The following is a 15698-nucleotide window of genomic DNA, read 5'->3' on the forward strand; positions in this document are numbered from 1 at the left end:
AATTAAGGCTAGATTGGAAGCATGGCCCAGACACTAATAGGCATACAACTAAATAAATAACACCCTTTGCAACAATAAAACTTTTTGTCCACATAGTTTAATCCATTAACTAACAGTGGAACGAGGCTTAGGTAGAAATTAATCCAATAATATGCTTAACACCACATGACCATAGATTGAATCACTCGTGCTTTAAGTACCAACACTGAAATAACACTAAAGAAAACTGAAGCATTCTGAACAGACTCCTTTTAAGAGTATAAATTCAGGTTCAGACCAAACAAGTTGGAGCTGATAATGTAATAAGAAGTGGCTGGTGCCCAGGAATAATTGGCAATTTTTACTCCCTTTCCTCCAGAGAAGCATTTTGTCCAAGTTGCTTGCAAAAACGAGAAATTTAGAAGCTAGAAGAGTACAACAGGCCTCACCAGAACTGGAAATAGCACAAGTTCAGATGAAATCACAGCTTAACATTAGCTAATCTTTCAGATATTCTGGCTTGTGTTTCTCTAACATGTTTTGTTTCAATTTAGCAAATATATCTTATTAAATTCACACCTTGCTACAAAGGGAACAGAAAATATGTCTCATATTTGAGAAACATAGGAGGAGGAATAAGCAGTTCATTCCCTTGAGCCTGCTTTACCATTCTAGATTGTTGCTGATCATCTACCTCAATATTCCTGCACTATTCACATATCCTTTAATCTCATAAGTATCTAGAAACCTATTGATCTCTGTCTTGAACATACTCAATGATTCATCTTCCACAGCCCTTTGAGGTAGACAACACCCAAAATTTAAAAGTGCCTTAAAATCATGCACTGGATAACATAGAGCAGTTGAGCTAACAACACATTAATCGTTCCATTGTAAAATATCTATTGTGCTTCATTGAAAAAGTGACGTTGCAAGTTACTTCTGAAAATAATTTCTTCATAAAAGTTACTCTGTGTGAGGGGCACAATTCTTTTTACCACAATGTTAACTGGAGCTTTTCAGTTATACTTTGTTCTATTTTATCATTTAAATGCTGCTGGGGGGAAGCAGCCTTAATGCAGATTTTTTTGTGTTGAATCCTTCATCTGATATTATCACAGCTGGAAATGGAAGCCTGTGGAAAACTGCTTCAACTTAAAATCATTCTAACATCTGATTCCCAGCTGTCTCTGACAGCACATAGCCCTTTTATAACACAGCATTATGTGTTAACTGAAATGAGTGCACTACCCTCTTACGAGAAATGAGGTTATTATGAAGTACACACCCAGATAGTACATAACATGACAAAAGGAAATCGAATGGTTTTAAAAGGGAATTTATATTTGCTTTCCTTTGTGTTTTCTTTTGTTTAGAAGACAATTTGTTCCTTCTAATCTACCATGAAACTAGCTTGAGCCATCTTATCACCTAAGATATAACTAGGCTTTTGCTAAATTTTGTCAACAGTACGTATTACACTATAAAATCAATTTCAAAACCATTTGTTTAAGGATAAAGCCTTTGAAAAAAAAACTAAGCAGAATTAGGATTGAGGAATGTCAAATGGGAGGTTTCAACAATTTTAACAATGCAGTACATTCCCTCCCCACCTAAACTCAAAAACTCATGCAAAATTCATCATTTAAAGTATAAACTGTAAAAAAGAATCTTACGATGCTCGATCATGGTTCATTCCATTCTGTTGTTGTGGTTTCTGGGAACTGATTGGTGGCAAGATTGGCTTGGTGTTCATCTCAAGACCCCTACGCAAGACCTCTCTGATCTGCTCTGTATCTGAAATTAGAAAAGGATCCTGCTTCAAGCAGTCATCAGAAATCCTCAGTAGGAAGAGATTATTAGTTTCTAATCATTGTTTTATCCAATCCTGCACACAAGATTATTGTGTGTAGACAATCTGATAGGGTATGATACATCTCAGTTCTTTGAATAAGAATTTCAAGGAATTGATTAATGGTTTTGAGAGAGAAGTATTCAGGCTGAAATTAGAAACACTACGCTTCTATTCTGTCTTGGCGAGGGGAAAGAGTAAAAACATTGAACAGGTTCAACTTGTTGATGCATGTCCTGAATCTACAATCAAACCACTGCTGGAATCACTGTACAAATCTCCAATGCAGTGAACTAAGCTGCTTAACAACACAGCTCCTCTCCATTAACTATTGCTCTCAACTTCCAAAATGCTAAAGATGCAAATATTATTGCAGCATTCTTGACTGTTAATTTTGATTACTTTATCTCAGTTGATAGACCGTTTAAGCTTACATTTCCTAGTCTTCAATGAAACATGAAATCAGATGTTTTAGTTGGTACTGCCTTTCAAAGTTGTGCTGCAGAGGTCTATACACACACATTAAAGTTGGACAATTATGAAAGTTCTGTGCCGAACCATCCAGGCTATATGTCCAAGTGACATTTTGAGGTTGTGATATTTTGATTTGAGGCCGTTCGGCAACCACACAATTCTGTCATGTACTGACTTAGTGTTGGTCATCTTTTAAGAGATGCCAAGCTGTCAACGAATGACTTTGGGATTTGTCCTACTGTGGCGACTTGCACAGGCATTGGGAAGCTATTGGTATGGAGATCACAACATGCATTTGTTGTGTCCAGGATATGGTGGTGTGAAGTGCTCAAAAGGAGATGGTGGCAGGGTGTAAGATGGCAGGAAATCTCTGACAGCTGCAAGAAGTGTACTTGAGCTCTACTCTTTCTTCTGATTAGAGAATCACATGCAAATTCAAGGTTTACCTTTGTCTGACAAACGTCTAGGTTGCATTTCAAGATAAATACTCCTGCTATCTTCTTCGTCTTCTGGTGGGCGGCTTAGATCCACCCAAGCACATTTTGCACTCACACCACTCAGGTTTGAACCATCAGTCTCTATGCCTTTGTCTACTCTTTCCTTTGGAGGGGAAAATAAAAGCAGTAAAATATGCTGATTATACGAATCACAATAATTAAATTTCAGTCAGATGATTTGTTTTATTGTTACAGAAATTGTAAAAAGTTTAATGTGTTTTATATTAAGATGATTCATTATTAAGCAATGATCCTGAAAAATCATTGTCTGTACATTACATCTGTTGTATATTAGTGTATTGTACTTCAAAAGTGCTAATTCCTAAGTGGTGAGCATTTTATCCAAATGATGCTCATTTGCATTGTATTTCAGAATATAATGTCTAAAGAAAGAACCGCTAAAACATTTAATATTATATCTTTGCAATAACTCAGGGAATCATTTGATTTAAATACTTCTTAAAATTATAAAAATAAAGATTGACATTGTGATCCAACATATTGCATCACAAGATGATGAACACTGCCTGGTTCCTGTGAATATCTCACAACATTTTCAGCAAAACTGTGCCAGTATAGGGAGCACTTGGTCAGAACGAGTGGACAGTGGAGCAATTGCTGCCATAGGATAACAAAAAGTGAAAACAAAAACAAAACCGATAATCCATATTTACCATTTAAAGAAAGAAATGTTACTCTTTCTGTTGTGAATAATTATTGTCATAAGTAAGACTTACTTACAAGTTAAAAAGAAATTGCACTTTAAGTGGAAGGCTTATTGTATACTAATTCTGAAGTTAACACCTTACAGATCAAACTAAAGTATTTTTGGGAATGCGTGAAATCTGAGAAAAAGGAAAAATATAATTGATACAGGTAATTAGTTACTTGCAGATGGGGGTCAGTTTCAAATATAGTCTCTCCTCTTCGCATGTCTGTGATTAGCCAAGAGCCACCTGCACTGTAAAGCAATGTATATTTTAGATATCCATACTTAATATCTAGAATCTGACTCATATTTATTGCAATCTTGAAAAGCAAACATTTAATTACAATTGATTTAATTGAATAATAGTGTACAAGTGTGTAAAATTCATAAAATTGCTTGATAAAGTTTATCCTTACACTGCACTTTGTCAAATGCACGCTGCAATGAATTTAAATTTAGGCCTGTCTCAAATTTGAGTAGCCATTTTACAAAATGGCACCATCATATGTACACACTGATTTGGTTATGAGCTAGATTAAAATAATAATTTAATCAGAAGCATGAATGAACAGCATTTTCACAAAATCTTTAGTAATGTGGCCTCCATCTTGGCACCCTTGTATTTGCTATTGAAAAAGGATCAACCTTGGAAATGGTCTCACAGCCAAGACGTAGCCTTTAGAGTGAAGAAGCAGCTGTGATCATCTAAGGTGTTGGCACACTATGACCCCAAGTGAGATCTGGTGCTGACATGCGATGCCTCCCCGTCCAGTAACAGGGTAGTGTTGGCTCACAGATGGTCCAAAGGAGAGGAACATTCAAAAGCATTTGCTTCTTGGGCTTTGCCTGATGCCGAGATAGAGAAGGAAGGTTTGGTGGTCATCTTTGGTGTAAGGAAGCGCCACCAATATCTTTTATGGATATTAATTTGTAATAATAAAAGACCACAAATTCCTGCTCGAGCTATAATTCACCATCCGATGGAAAGACTTTAACTCCAGTACAGAGCCAGGGCACCTCTGGTTGCTTGCACTTTGTCTTCCAATAGCTGTAACCTGTTTTTGTCGACTCTGTATTCCAAGTAGGTCATTTGTGGTGCCTAGAACACACATTTTCCCTTTTAAAAGTGTACAGACAGGGTAGATAGCAAGCGCTTTTCCATAGAGTGGAGGACTCAATTACTAGGGGTCACGAGTTCAAGGTGAGAGGGGCAAAGTTTGAGAGAGATATGCACGGAAAGTTCTTTACGCAGAAAGTGTTGGGTGCCTGGAACGCGTTGCAGCGGAGGTGGTAGAAGCAGGCAGGATAGCGTCATTTAAGATGTATCTAGACAGGGAGTGGGCAGAGAGCAGAGGGATACAGATCCTTAGAAAATAGGCGACAGGTTTAGATAGAGGGTCTGGACCAGCGCAGGCTTGGAGGGCTGATGGGCCTGTTCCTTTGCTGCAATTTTCTTTGTTTTTATGTCCCCAGACATCTCCATGACACATCATTTGGCTGTCAAAATTATGGTTCAATAGTTACTGCATTTTCAGGATTCCAAAACTTGCTGTAGTGCATACTGCCAAGACCTCATTTTTATTAACACACTGACATATTGGGTTAAAATTCTTCAAGTATAGGTGATCAAAAATTGAATATTAATTTTTACACTTGAAAAACTGAAATGTAATATTTAATTTACTATCTGGTCAATTTTACATTACAGTTAATTCTAAAATAAAAACGGATTCAAAATATTTCCCTGTCAATATGATACATTCCATATACCCTCAAAATGAAAGCAGCGACATTTTTGACATCTTTAGCTTTGTCATTTTCGGTGACAGATTCTGCATTGAAAGGGAACTACACATGGTGTGTTTTCAAATATATCTTTACCGACCTAACCAAGGATTTTACCACTGCAAATTCTGCTTAATTATAGCTAGACCAAAAAAGATAAACATGGCTTGCATCAACACTTATATTTGTCACTATTGCCAGATTGAGTTAAAGTGATAACTAGAAGTCCCATCCTCGGAGATGACTGCTGATTCACAGGAAAAAGAAATGCACTATGATGAACATTTCAATTTTTCCCCATATCACATTCCCCAAAAATCTTGTACGTTTCAATAGGTCGTCTCTTGTCCTTCCAAATTCCAATGAGTTCAGGCTCAATTTATTTAACCTCTCTTCATAAGGCAGTCCCTAGTGAACCAACTATTTTAAACATTAAAATATCTCTCTTTAGATAAGGGGCCCAAAACTGTTCACAGTGCATTGATTAATTACAGCAAAACTCCCTACCGTTATATCCCATTCCCTTTAAAATAAAGGCCAACATTCCATACTTGCTGAACTTGTATGATAGCTTTTTGTGATTCATGGACAAGAATTCCCAAATAGGCAAAAGTGAGGACTACAGATGCTGGAAATCAGAGTCTAGATTAGAATGGTGCTAGATTAGCAGGTCAGGCAACATCCGAGGAGCAAGAAAATTGACGTTTCGGGCAAAAGCAAGAACATTCATTCCTGATGAAGGGCTTTTACCCGAAACGTCGATTTTCCTACTCCAAGAATTCCCAAATGCCTCTCATGTAGTTTTCTGGAGTATTTCTTCATTTAATTAATATTCAGCTCCTACATTCTTCCTGTGAAAGTGCATAACCTACCATTTCCCCACATTATATTCCATTTACCAAGGCTTTTTCCCAAATTGTGGAACCTGTTTATACACCTGCGCAAGCTCTTTGTGTCAACCTACCACTTGCCTTGCCACCTATTTTTGTGTCATCTACTTGCTACTTCATCAAACAATTCTAGTAAATTTGTCAGACATTATTGCCCCTTCATACAGCCATGGTGACTCTGCTTGATCATATTATGTATTTCTAAATGCTCTGCTATTACATCCTTTAGAATAGACTCTAACATTTCCCCAATAACAGACATTATGTTAAGTTGCCTTTTTTTTGTCTCTTTCCCTTTTGAAATGAAGGTGCTCCATTGGCAATTTTAGGACTTTTCCAGAATCTAAGGATTCCTTAAAGACTGTTACCAGTACACCCACTATCTCTGTAAATTACTTTCTTTAATCTCTTAGGATGCATCTTTTAAGGTCCAGCATACATAACTGTCTTTAGCCCCATTAGTTTCCCCTAGTGATAGTCATTGTGTTCATTGCCTCTCCTTCTTGTGCCTTTGAACATTTAGTAACTTTGTAATACTATTAGTGTCCCCCACTGTGAAGACTGCTAGAGTATTTGTTCAACTTCACTGCCATTTCCAGGTTCCCAATTATTTCACTTGCTTTATTCTCCAAGGGGCCTACGTTCACATTAGCTTTTCTTTTCCCTTCTTTAAATGTAAAGAAGTTCTTGCTCTCTGACTTGATATTACAAGACCAGCAGACTCACTGCCACTCCTTTTGTCTAGGCCTCAGAGTGAAAGTAGTTATGGTCGGTTGCACAACCCAGCGTACCTCTAACCAAAGAGTTTCTCATGCTTGTTTGCTGCTAATAGACTTACTGATCCTAACCCCGTGAGCCAGTCATTCAATCAGCAGCAAACATGGGACAGTAGTAGTCTCTGAGTGGGGGAGCATCTTGCAAAACTTTCACAAAGGTACTTACCTGTATTTGAATTATGGGTCACTGGATAGATAGGACCCCTTAGCAGACAGTATTTTGGCCCATAGGCCATCTGTTGGACAAACCTAATTTATATGTCAAGGTTACTTTAGTTGTGCTCTTCGACACAGAAGATAATCCTGACATATAGCATGAAAAAATGGCATTATGGTATTTAACAGAATGCAATCAATTGTTGCAAAAAGAGAAAAGCGGATGAATGCCAGAAGAACTTAGGAGTGTCGCATTCACCAGAATGTCAGATTCAAATCAACAACTGCAACAGACATCTTGTGTCATCACTTCTTCAGCTGTGCAAATCAATATTGCTGCACTTACCATCACAATTACACTGGTTTGCTCATTGATCAAGATGGCCAAGAATGCACTAGATTCTCAGACGAGTATACTAATTGGACAGCATCATCAATACTTTAGGAATAGCAAATGATGCTCCGTGTCTTGTAATGTTATCCAATACATCACTGATAAAAACATTGATTTTTATGGCAATGGTATTCCAAACAGTTTGCTCTCATTATATTAGGTATAGAATGAGTGATTTAAAATTTAAGATATAGAAAATCACCAGACTGTTAGATGGTCCAACAAAAATTATGTTTCTCAATCTTTTGAAAAAGAAGTTCTCTATAAAGACAGAATTTTACCACAGCAATGATCTTGATTCATATCACATCTTAAACATTAAAAAAAATCAAACATTTCTCACATGCATAATCAGATAAAGTTGGAGAAGGTGACTAAGAAATATTAGTAGTACCACGACCACCTTTTTTGAAAATATGCATCAAAAATGAGAAAAGATACTGCTTTAAACCAAGGTCAAAAAGGAGGTGCTGGAAAAGCACAACAGGTCGGGCAGCATCTGAGGGGTAGGAGAATCGACGTTTCAGGCATAAGCCTTTAATCATTCCTGATGAAGGGCTTATGCCTGAAACGTCGACTTTCCTGCTCCTCGGATTCTGCCATATCTACTGTGCTTTTCCAGTGCCACTCTTTTCGACTCTGATTCTCTAGCATCTGCAGTTCTCACTTTCTCCTAGTTGTTTTAAACGATGGAAACTGTGGAACAAGTAGTACTGTGTGTAACACATTCTTTTCACCCATCCTAGTAAACAGTCTTGAACTAAAGCCGGAAGATAAAAAACAAAGAACATGCACATGATAAACGTAATTACAGAATTCATCTAAATAAAAATCCCGAACCTAATTTACTTTCGCATAAATAGGTAGAATATGCAAATGTCTTTTCTAAATGTTTCATGAACACAAAAAAGCAGAAGACCATATGACCCCTTAAGCTAGATTTGCCATTGAGATCCTTAAATTCCCACCATATTTCAGGATTTCTTAAAGCATCCAAAAATCTAGCCAACTCTCTAAATCTATCAAACGATAAGCCATGTCACTTTTTGCTGACCCTGTATATCATTGCAAATTGAGCAAGGAAGGTTTACAAATTGCTTACATTGGAACAGTCCGGAGAAGCTCCAAGATCCCTTGGCCATTCCATTGCTGCGCTGCTTGAAGTTCTTCTGTACAAACCCCAACAATCTGATCAGGATTACAAATTTTTAAAGAAGGATTTAGAGAAATTGTACAAGTGTTTCATTGTATGTAAATACGGCAAAAATAAACTATATCTCAATTTAGAACAATCAAAATGGTAATCAATATTCTAGACTTCATGGACGTCAGCAGAAACGTTACTATAAAGACTTTTTCAAACCAATTGAATTTTGGAATCCCTAAACTAAATCTATATATCAGTTATTTAAACATTAGGATTGCAAACATTATTTAAAATCCAAGAATTTCAAAATGGAGGGCTGCAGCAAACTTAACTGGAGATAATGTATAATGGAGGAATAAACCAGAGGCACAAGGCAAATGCTCTAAAGACTCCAGTTTAAAATCCCACTAGGGCTACAAGTGGAATTTGAATTCAATATCTGGAATTGAAGACAGTAATGATGACTCAGATAATATTAACAGAAAATGTCCTAACTGGTTCACTAATATTCTTGAGGAGGAAATCTGGTGCTACTTCTAAATCCACAAAGTGCCCTCTGAAATGGCTAAGCCATACTTCTTATTCAAGAGCAACAAATGCCAACATCCCATGAAAACAATGTAAAAAATTTTAGCAACAAGGTCAAACCTAGAAATGTCATCAGGTGTGCTCCCAAAGATAATCAAAAGGGCTAGACTTTGAACAGAATATTATCTGAAAGCAAAATTATCTTAATTTTAAAAATGGTCTTGATAAATAATATTGTGGTCACATATTTTTAAAACCACAAATTAAGAAGAGTATAATTAAGGTTGTATTTTGCTGACTGATTTACTATCAGAATGACATGCCAAAAAGAAATGTAAACAGTTGAGAATATCTTTTAAAACTTCATTACATAATGCAATTGTTAAAAGCATAATATTTCATTGTTAAGATATTCTAGAATCAGAAATAATCTTTCAAGTCAAATACTGTACACACCTTTCCTTCCCCCACATTTCCTGCCTTCAGGAAGATTTTAACTTGATGCAAGTTGTTACAATATCAATAGGAACTCATGAGAACCTGCATGCTTTAAAACTACAAGTTTCTACAGCATACAGATTTACAGTGACAAGATTATTACTTACACAGTATTAATTCTGTACAATTCAGTCATTCAAAAACTGAACATTTGCCTTCAATTTTTGGAGAAAACATATAGAAAACACCAAACATTGTGCATTTGGAAGCCCAGCTCTTCATGGAACACAGAGTGGATAGATTAATTTGCATGCAGTTGAGGACTAGGAATTTAGAACACTGCATGCAGGAATTTGGATAACAACTTTGACGATTCTTAAAACAGCAGATGCATTAAGATGTTTTTACCATAAGTTTGCTGAGCCAGTTTCTGCAACAATCCTTCTACACCTCCATCCGCCATGACCAGGGCCTCCAAGCCCCCCGTTTCTTCCTCTCCCGACGTCCCGAACAGTACCCTTCCACCGACACTCTCATTCATTTGGCCAAACTGGTCCTCACCCTTAACAATTTCTCCTTCGAATCCTCCCACTTCCTCCAGACCAAAGGGGCAGCCATGGGCACACGTATGGGCCGCAGCTATGCCGGTCTCTTTGTTGGCTACGTAGAACAGTCCATCTTCCGTAATTACACCGGCACCACTCCCCACCTCTTCCTCCACTACATTGATGACTGCCTTGGCGACACCTCGTGCTCTCGCGAGGAGGTTGAGCAATTCATCAACTTCACCAACACATTCCACACTGACCTTAAATTTATCTGGACCATCTCTGACACGTTCCTCCCATCTCCATTAATGACGACCGACTTGACACCAACATTTTTTACAAACCCACCGACTCCCACAGCTACCTGGATTACACCTCTTCCCACCCTACCTCTTGCAAAAATGCTATCCCGTATTCCCAATTCCTCCGCCTCCTTTCCACCTTCCGCAAAGACCGTTCCCTCCGTGACTACCTGGTCAGGCCCACGCCCCCCTACAACCCACCCCGCCATTGCAGGAATTGCAAATCCTGCGCCCACACCTCCTCCCTCACCTCCATCCAAGGCCCTAAAGGAGCCTTCCACATCCAAAGTTTTACCTGCACATCCATTAATATCATTTATTGTATCCGTTGCTCCCGATGCGGTCTCCTCTAATTTGGGGAGACTGGACGCCTCCTAGCAGAGCGCTTTAGGGAACACCTCTGGGACACCTGCACCAATCAACCACACGACCCTGTGGCCCACCATTTCAACCCCCCCTCCCACTCTGCCGAGGACATGGAGGTCCTGGGCCTCCTTCACCTGGAGGAAGAACGCCTCATCTTCTGCCTCGGAATACTTCAACCACAGGGCATCAATGTGAACTTCAACGGTTTTCTCATTTTCCCTTCCCCCACCTCACCCCAGTTCCAAACTTCCAGCTCAGCAATGTTCTCATGACTTGTCCTACCTACCTATCTTCTTTTCCAGCTATCCACTCCACCCTCATCCCTGACCTATCACCTTCATCCGCTCCTCCACTCACCTATTGTACTCTATGCTACTTTCTCCCCACCCTCCTCTCATTTATCTCTCCACCCTTCAGGCACTCTGTCTGTATTCCTGATGAAGGGCTGTTGCCCGAAACGTCGATTTTACTGCTCCTCAGATGCTGCCTGAACTGCTGTGCTTTTCCATCACCAGTCTAATCTAAACTCTGGTTTTCAGCATCTGCAGTCATTGTCTTTACCTAACATTACAATCACACCTTGCTAAGCTTTTATTTTGAAAAGGACATTCAAAGGAACTTCAAAACTAAAGGTTGTACTATTTTTATCTTCATCTCAACCTTATACAGTACCAGACTGCATTTGAAAGAACAAATGCTGAAAGCATACAAATAAGAGAAACTGGAGATAAACCTCTGCCACTCTATTCCAAAACAAATGCAGAAAGATAACAACTACAGGCACAAGAAAAGAATTCTGCTCCCACTTCCTTCCAAATGAGTTTCTCAAATTCTGCTTCCCTGTGGTAATGCAACATCATAGTTGTAAAACCCACATCTCACCACTTTGTGGTGCTATGCATTACTGTTTCTACAAAACCTGAATTAATCGCACAACCAACAAAATAAATCCACGTCTAATGAGTCAAATCACAATTTGTCCCACAGTTAAAATATTTTCACATTAAATCCCAGCCACAAAGCAACTGTTAAATAAATTTCATGTCAATAACAGCATTTTCAAGTAATCTTGGAATAAGTTAGAATAACTTAGTGAAGTTCCCTAAAATGCTTAACACTTCAGAGGGTTATGTTATCATTTGCTCAGGCAGCTAATTGTCAGCAAGCACTGCAACAGGAATCTTCAGTCCTCCGTAAGACTATCCATGTTTTGACCTTTTCAAAAACTCCCAAAAGTATATTTTGTTCACTTGATCACCCCAGTGATGGAGAGTTGTTTGAAAAGCCGCAGAGTACATAAAGGCACTCTCAGCACTACAGATATAACCATGCGCCTGCTTGATTAAGTTAACTAGTACTAGCAGATTAAATTATTGCTAAAACTCAAAAAATAAAATTAGGCAACATCAAGCGCTGAAGGGCCTGTACTGTGCTGTAATGTTCTATAGGCAGCTATTTTCCACGTTTTATGCTTGATATTCTTGACACAGCGAATTCCAGTTCTGAGATGGTAAAGGTCAAGTCCTCCTCTTGTGAAAAGTGAACACAACTCAAAAATCAATAAAGGAATTTCTCAAGCCATTCACACCCATAGCCTTGAACCAAAATCCAGTTCGTCATTTATCTCAAACCAAACATTTTCTGTCTAAAGTGTCTCAACCCCTCAAAAACATAACTGCATCACTTATAGACATAACTATGTTATATCAGTCTCTTAACTGGTGATGTCAACTTGTCCAAAACTCAATTGCTGATATCCTAAATTAATTTATCACTTCTGTTCCAACTGACATAAAATCCACCAGCATTGTAGGCACTCTATCCTTCGGTCCTCCAACTTCAACTATTTCTCGCCCCCTTTCCATTTACCCCATTATATGTAACAAAACCTTCAGCTCTACTCTTAATACCCATTTCCAGAAAGAACCTGCTTCAACGTTTTGGTCATCTCCCACCTTACATTGATCTCCCATTTCATTATTTCATGCATTTATCTCCATTACCCCACCTCACAAATCACCTTAGAGAATAATCCATAGGAAAAACAATAGAATAATCTAAATTATTGCCATAAATCCTCTTGAATATGTAGCATATATTAAGCATGAAAATTAACAGAATTTCTTGCAGATTAAAACAAATATCCATGCAAATAATGAAGAAAAATAATGATCATCCCCAATTCTATAGTTGAGCACATTAGCTGATTATCTTAATGAACGTCATCTAAAATTCAGCTCAATATTTTACTGGGATGCTTTGGAAACCATTACCTTCTGTTCTGATGACAAAGAATTCTATTAATCAACAGTCAGCTTATTTTCTGAAAGTAAACAGTGAGAAGATGCCAGATACTCCAGTGTTTTCAGAAACTGAATTGTTTGAGATTTCTCAAACTTTGAAAAGTCACACTTGTTTTTGGCACAATTTGTTTCATAAATCTTTTTAAAGGGAGAATGAACACCAATTCTAAGTGAGAGTCAGGAGAAAGGGTACATAAAAAACCGTCACGTTCTTCTTACAGACTTCACAGTTTTCAATTGCAGAGCACTCATCATGGGCAATATTGGAACAAATTATTTGGTTGAGACAGTACCTGGAGAAATGCAACTGTTCCAAAGGGTGTATGCACTGGTTGCAGCTGTGGGTCCTCTGTCAGCAACATATGTTGGATTCTGGATTCACTGTTGTCCAAGGGACTGTGCCAAGAAACATGATCACCACTGCATAAGGTGTTTTCTGTGAGATTTTAAAAAAGAGAGCACTTAAAGTGTATTTCCTTTTCTACTGCTAACAGTTGATCATATGTACTCATTGCGGGTTACAGATCTTTGAAAAATATCAATTCAGGAAAGTTCAGACTGTTCCTCCACACCCTCCCAAATAATGGGTGGAATTTTATTGGGGTTTGAGGGACAAGGGTTATGGTCAGACTTGTGCCAATTTGGCTAAGAATTCTGCTAAGGCCTATCGTGATGAAGGGAGCATCTTGCCGCATCTTCTACACTTCTGCCGAGTGGCAAGGCAAATTCCTTGCTAGGCAGCAGTAAGTAACAAATTAAGGAGATTAGAGCTTGTTATACACCTTAAGGCTGCAACTAGCCTCATTAATATTCAGGTTCCTCTCTTACCAAAAGCGGTGAACAAGCTGGATGCCAAGAATTATCAACATGCAAGTTAGAGTGAGTACCTGGTGACTTCAGCTTCCTACTGGCTGTGAACAGTCTCCATGTTGGACACTGGGTACCAACACTGCATGAGCATACTCATAGGCACATGCCACATCGATGGACATTGGCTTCCAACATTTGCCAACCTCATGGTACAACTATGATCCACTCATAGTATGCTTCTGCTCTTCAATGCTGCACTCAGGCTGCATCAGCAAACATCACTGCAATGTTGCACCAAGCTCATTGCCTGAACCAGGACGTATCTCCAGCCTGCTTGATTGCCATCAAAGCATTTATTCACATTGAGCCTATTTGGATGCTCACAGAATCCCTGCTATGCCTTGTCTTGTCTTGCAGTTTAGCACAGAACAAAACTAGGAAGCTTTCATAGTTTCAGCAGTCCTCAGTCAAGTCAATGGAGAAAGCCTTTAGTCAAAGTGTTCAGACACAGTAAGTCAAAGGAAGCGTCTGATACCAGTCCTCTCTTCATAAGAGGTGAGGAATCAAAGGTCAGACAACCCACCACCTTTCTTGTCACATTCTGCCTTATTGTAAGTTCTTTTCCTCCTAGAATGAAGGACTGGCAAGTAATTATGTAAATCAAAGTGGATGGCACAGCTGTCCGTTTTGGTGCAGGTAAGGTGTCCTGAGTGAGTTGGCAGCAGAAGGCATGCAAAATTAGTGGCGTCAGGGGTTGGTATGGATGACAAGTGAGGGAAGATATTGCAGGCGATAGTGAGCATGGTTGACTGTGAACCCTGGATGAAGGTGGCGACAATAGCAGAGATAGTGAGTGTGTGAGGTATCTAAGAGAAGGTGATAGCACTTAGGCTGGCAAAGAGGAGAAATCATTGATGTTCTTCCTGCACTGCTGTTCAATGCTTCAGGTGGCAACTTTGGGCCAAGCTGGTATGGTCTGGTTTTGTGGCCCCCACTTTCAGACCTGAGGACGTTCTGCATCAAAATCACCTGGTCCAGCAAGGCTTGCCTGTTTCAGCCTGCAAAATGGGGCACTCATTTCCCCTGTCTGTAATGTCCTTGGCAAATGTCAGGAACTGCACAGAGCTTACTAACAGTGCTTATTTGAGTTTAAAGATGATGCGGGCATAAGGGATGCCAGTCTCTCAGTGGATATCTAGGGTGTGGCAAATTATTCCAGGAGCAATACATGGTAAGATAGGAACATGAGGTACACAAAGGACGGGTGGGAAAATTGGAGTTAATACGTTTCTTTTGGTAAACACATGGTGAGAAATCTCCTTAGGTCTCACAGCAAGAATCATTCTAACGCAAGTCAGACACAGCGAAGAAAATAGCTTGTGTCTGAAGAGTTTGCATCAAAGGCTTCTTGAAGAGCAACACTAAATTTCCTTAATTGGACAGTGAATAAGTACTTCCTGGCTTGGCATTCAGCACAAGTTCGGGCCGGGAGGAGGGGGGGTGGTGTGAGTGAGAGAGTGCGAGCGCGTGAGAGAAAGAGCGCATACGAGAGAGGGAGAGCGCGAGCGAGGGAGAGAGACAGCAAGCGAGAGCGTGTGAGAGAGAAAGTGTGAGAGAGAAAGTGCGAGAGAGAAAGTGCGAGAGAGAGAGCGCGAGAGAGAGAGCGCGAGAGAGAGAGAGAGAGAGAGAGAGAAGGGAGAGAGAGAGAGAGAGAGAGAGAGAGAGAGAGAAGGGAGAGAGAGAG

At 39.2% G+C, this 15698-nt stretch overlaps 1 protein-coding gene across 3 annotated transcripts in view; it reads right to left on the bottom strand.

Annotated features, from left to right (window-relative positions):
- sufu (suppressor of fused homolog (Drosophila)) overlaps nucleotides 1–15698 on the bottom strand; it is a 131754-nt gene that overhangs the window by 52125 nt on the left and 63931 nt on the right. For all 3 annotated transcript variants that reach the window (XR_006314995.1, XM_043713061.1, XM_043713060.1), the window contains exons 4-8: nucleotides 13438–13580; nucleotides 8615–8700; nucleotides 3691–3763; nucleotides 2752–2905; nucleotides 1656–1776 (exon numbers count right to left, since the gene is read on the bottom strand). Coding sequence is in view for 2 of the 3 variants with exons in the window: in XM_043713061.1 (XP_043568996.1) it covers nucleotides 1656–1776; nucleotides 2752–2905; nucleotides 3691–3763; nucleotides 8615–8700; nucleotides 13438–13580 (577 nt within the window). In the remaining variant the exon portion in view is untranslated. The remainder of the gene's footprint in view (nucleotides 1–1655; nucleotides 1777–2751; nucleotides 2906–3690; nucleotides 3764–8614; nucleotides 8701–13437; nucleotides 13581–15698) is intronic.

This window comes from Chiloscyllium plagiosum, chromosome 22 (assembly GCF_004010195.1).
Source record: "Chiloscyllium plagiosum isolate BGI_BamShark_2017 chromosome 22, ASM401019v2, whole genome shotgun sequence".
NCBI lineage: Eukaryota > Metazoa > Chordata > Chondrichthyes > Orectolobiformes > Hemiscylliidae > Chiloscyllium > Chiloscyllium plagiosum.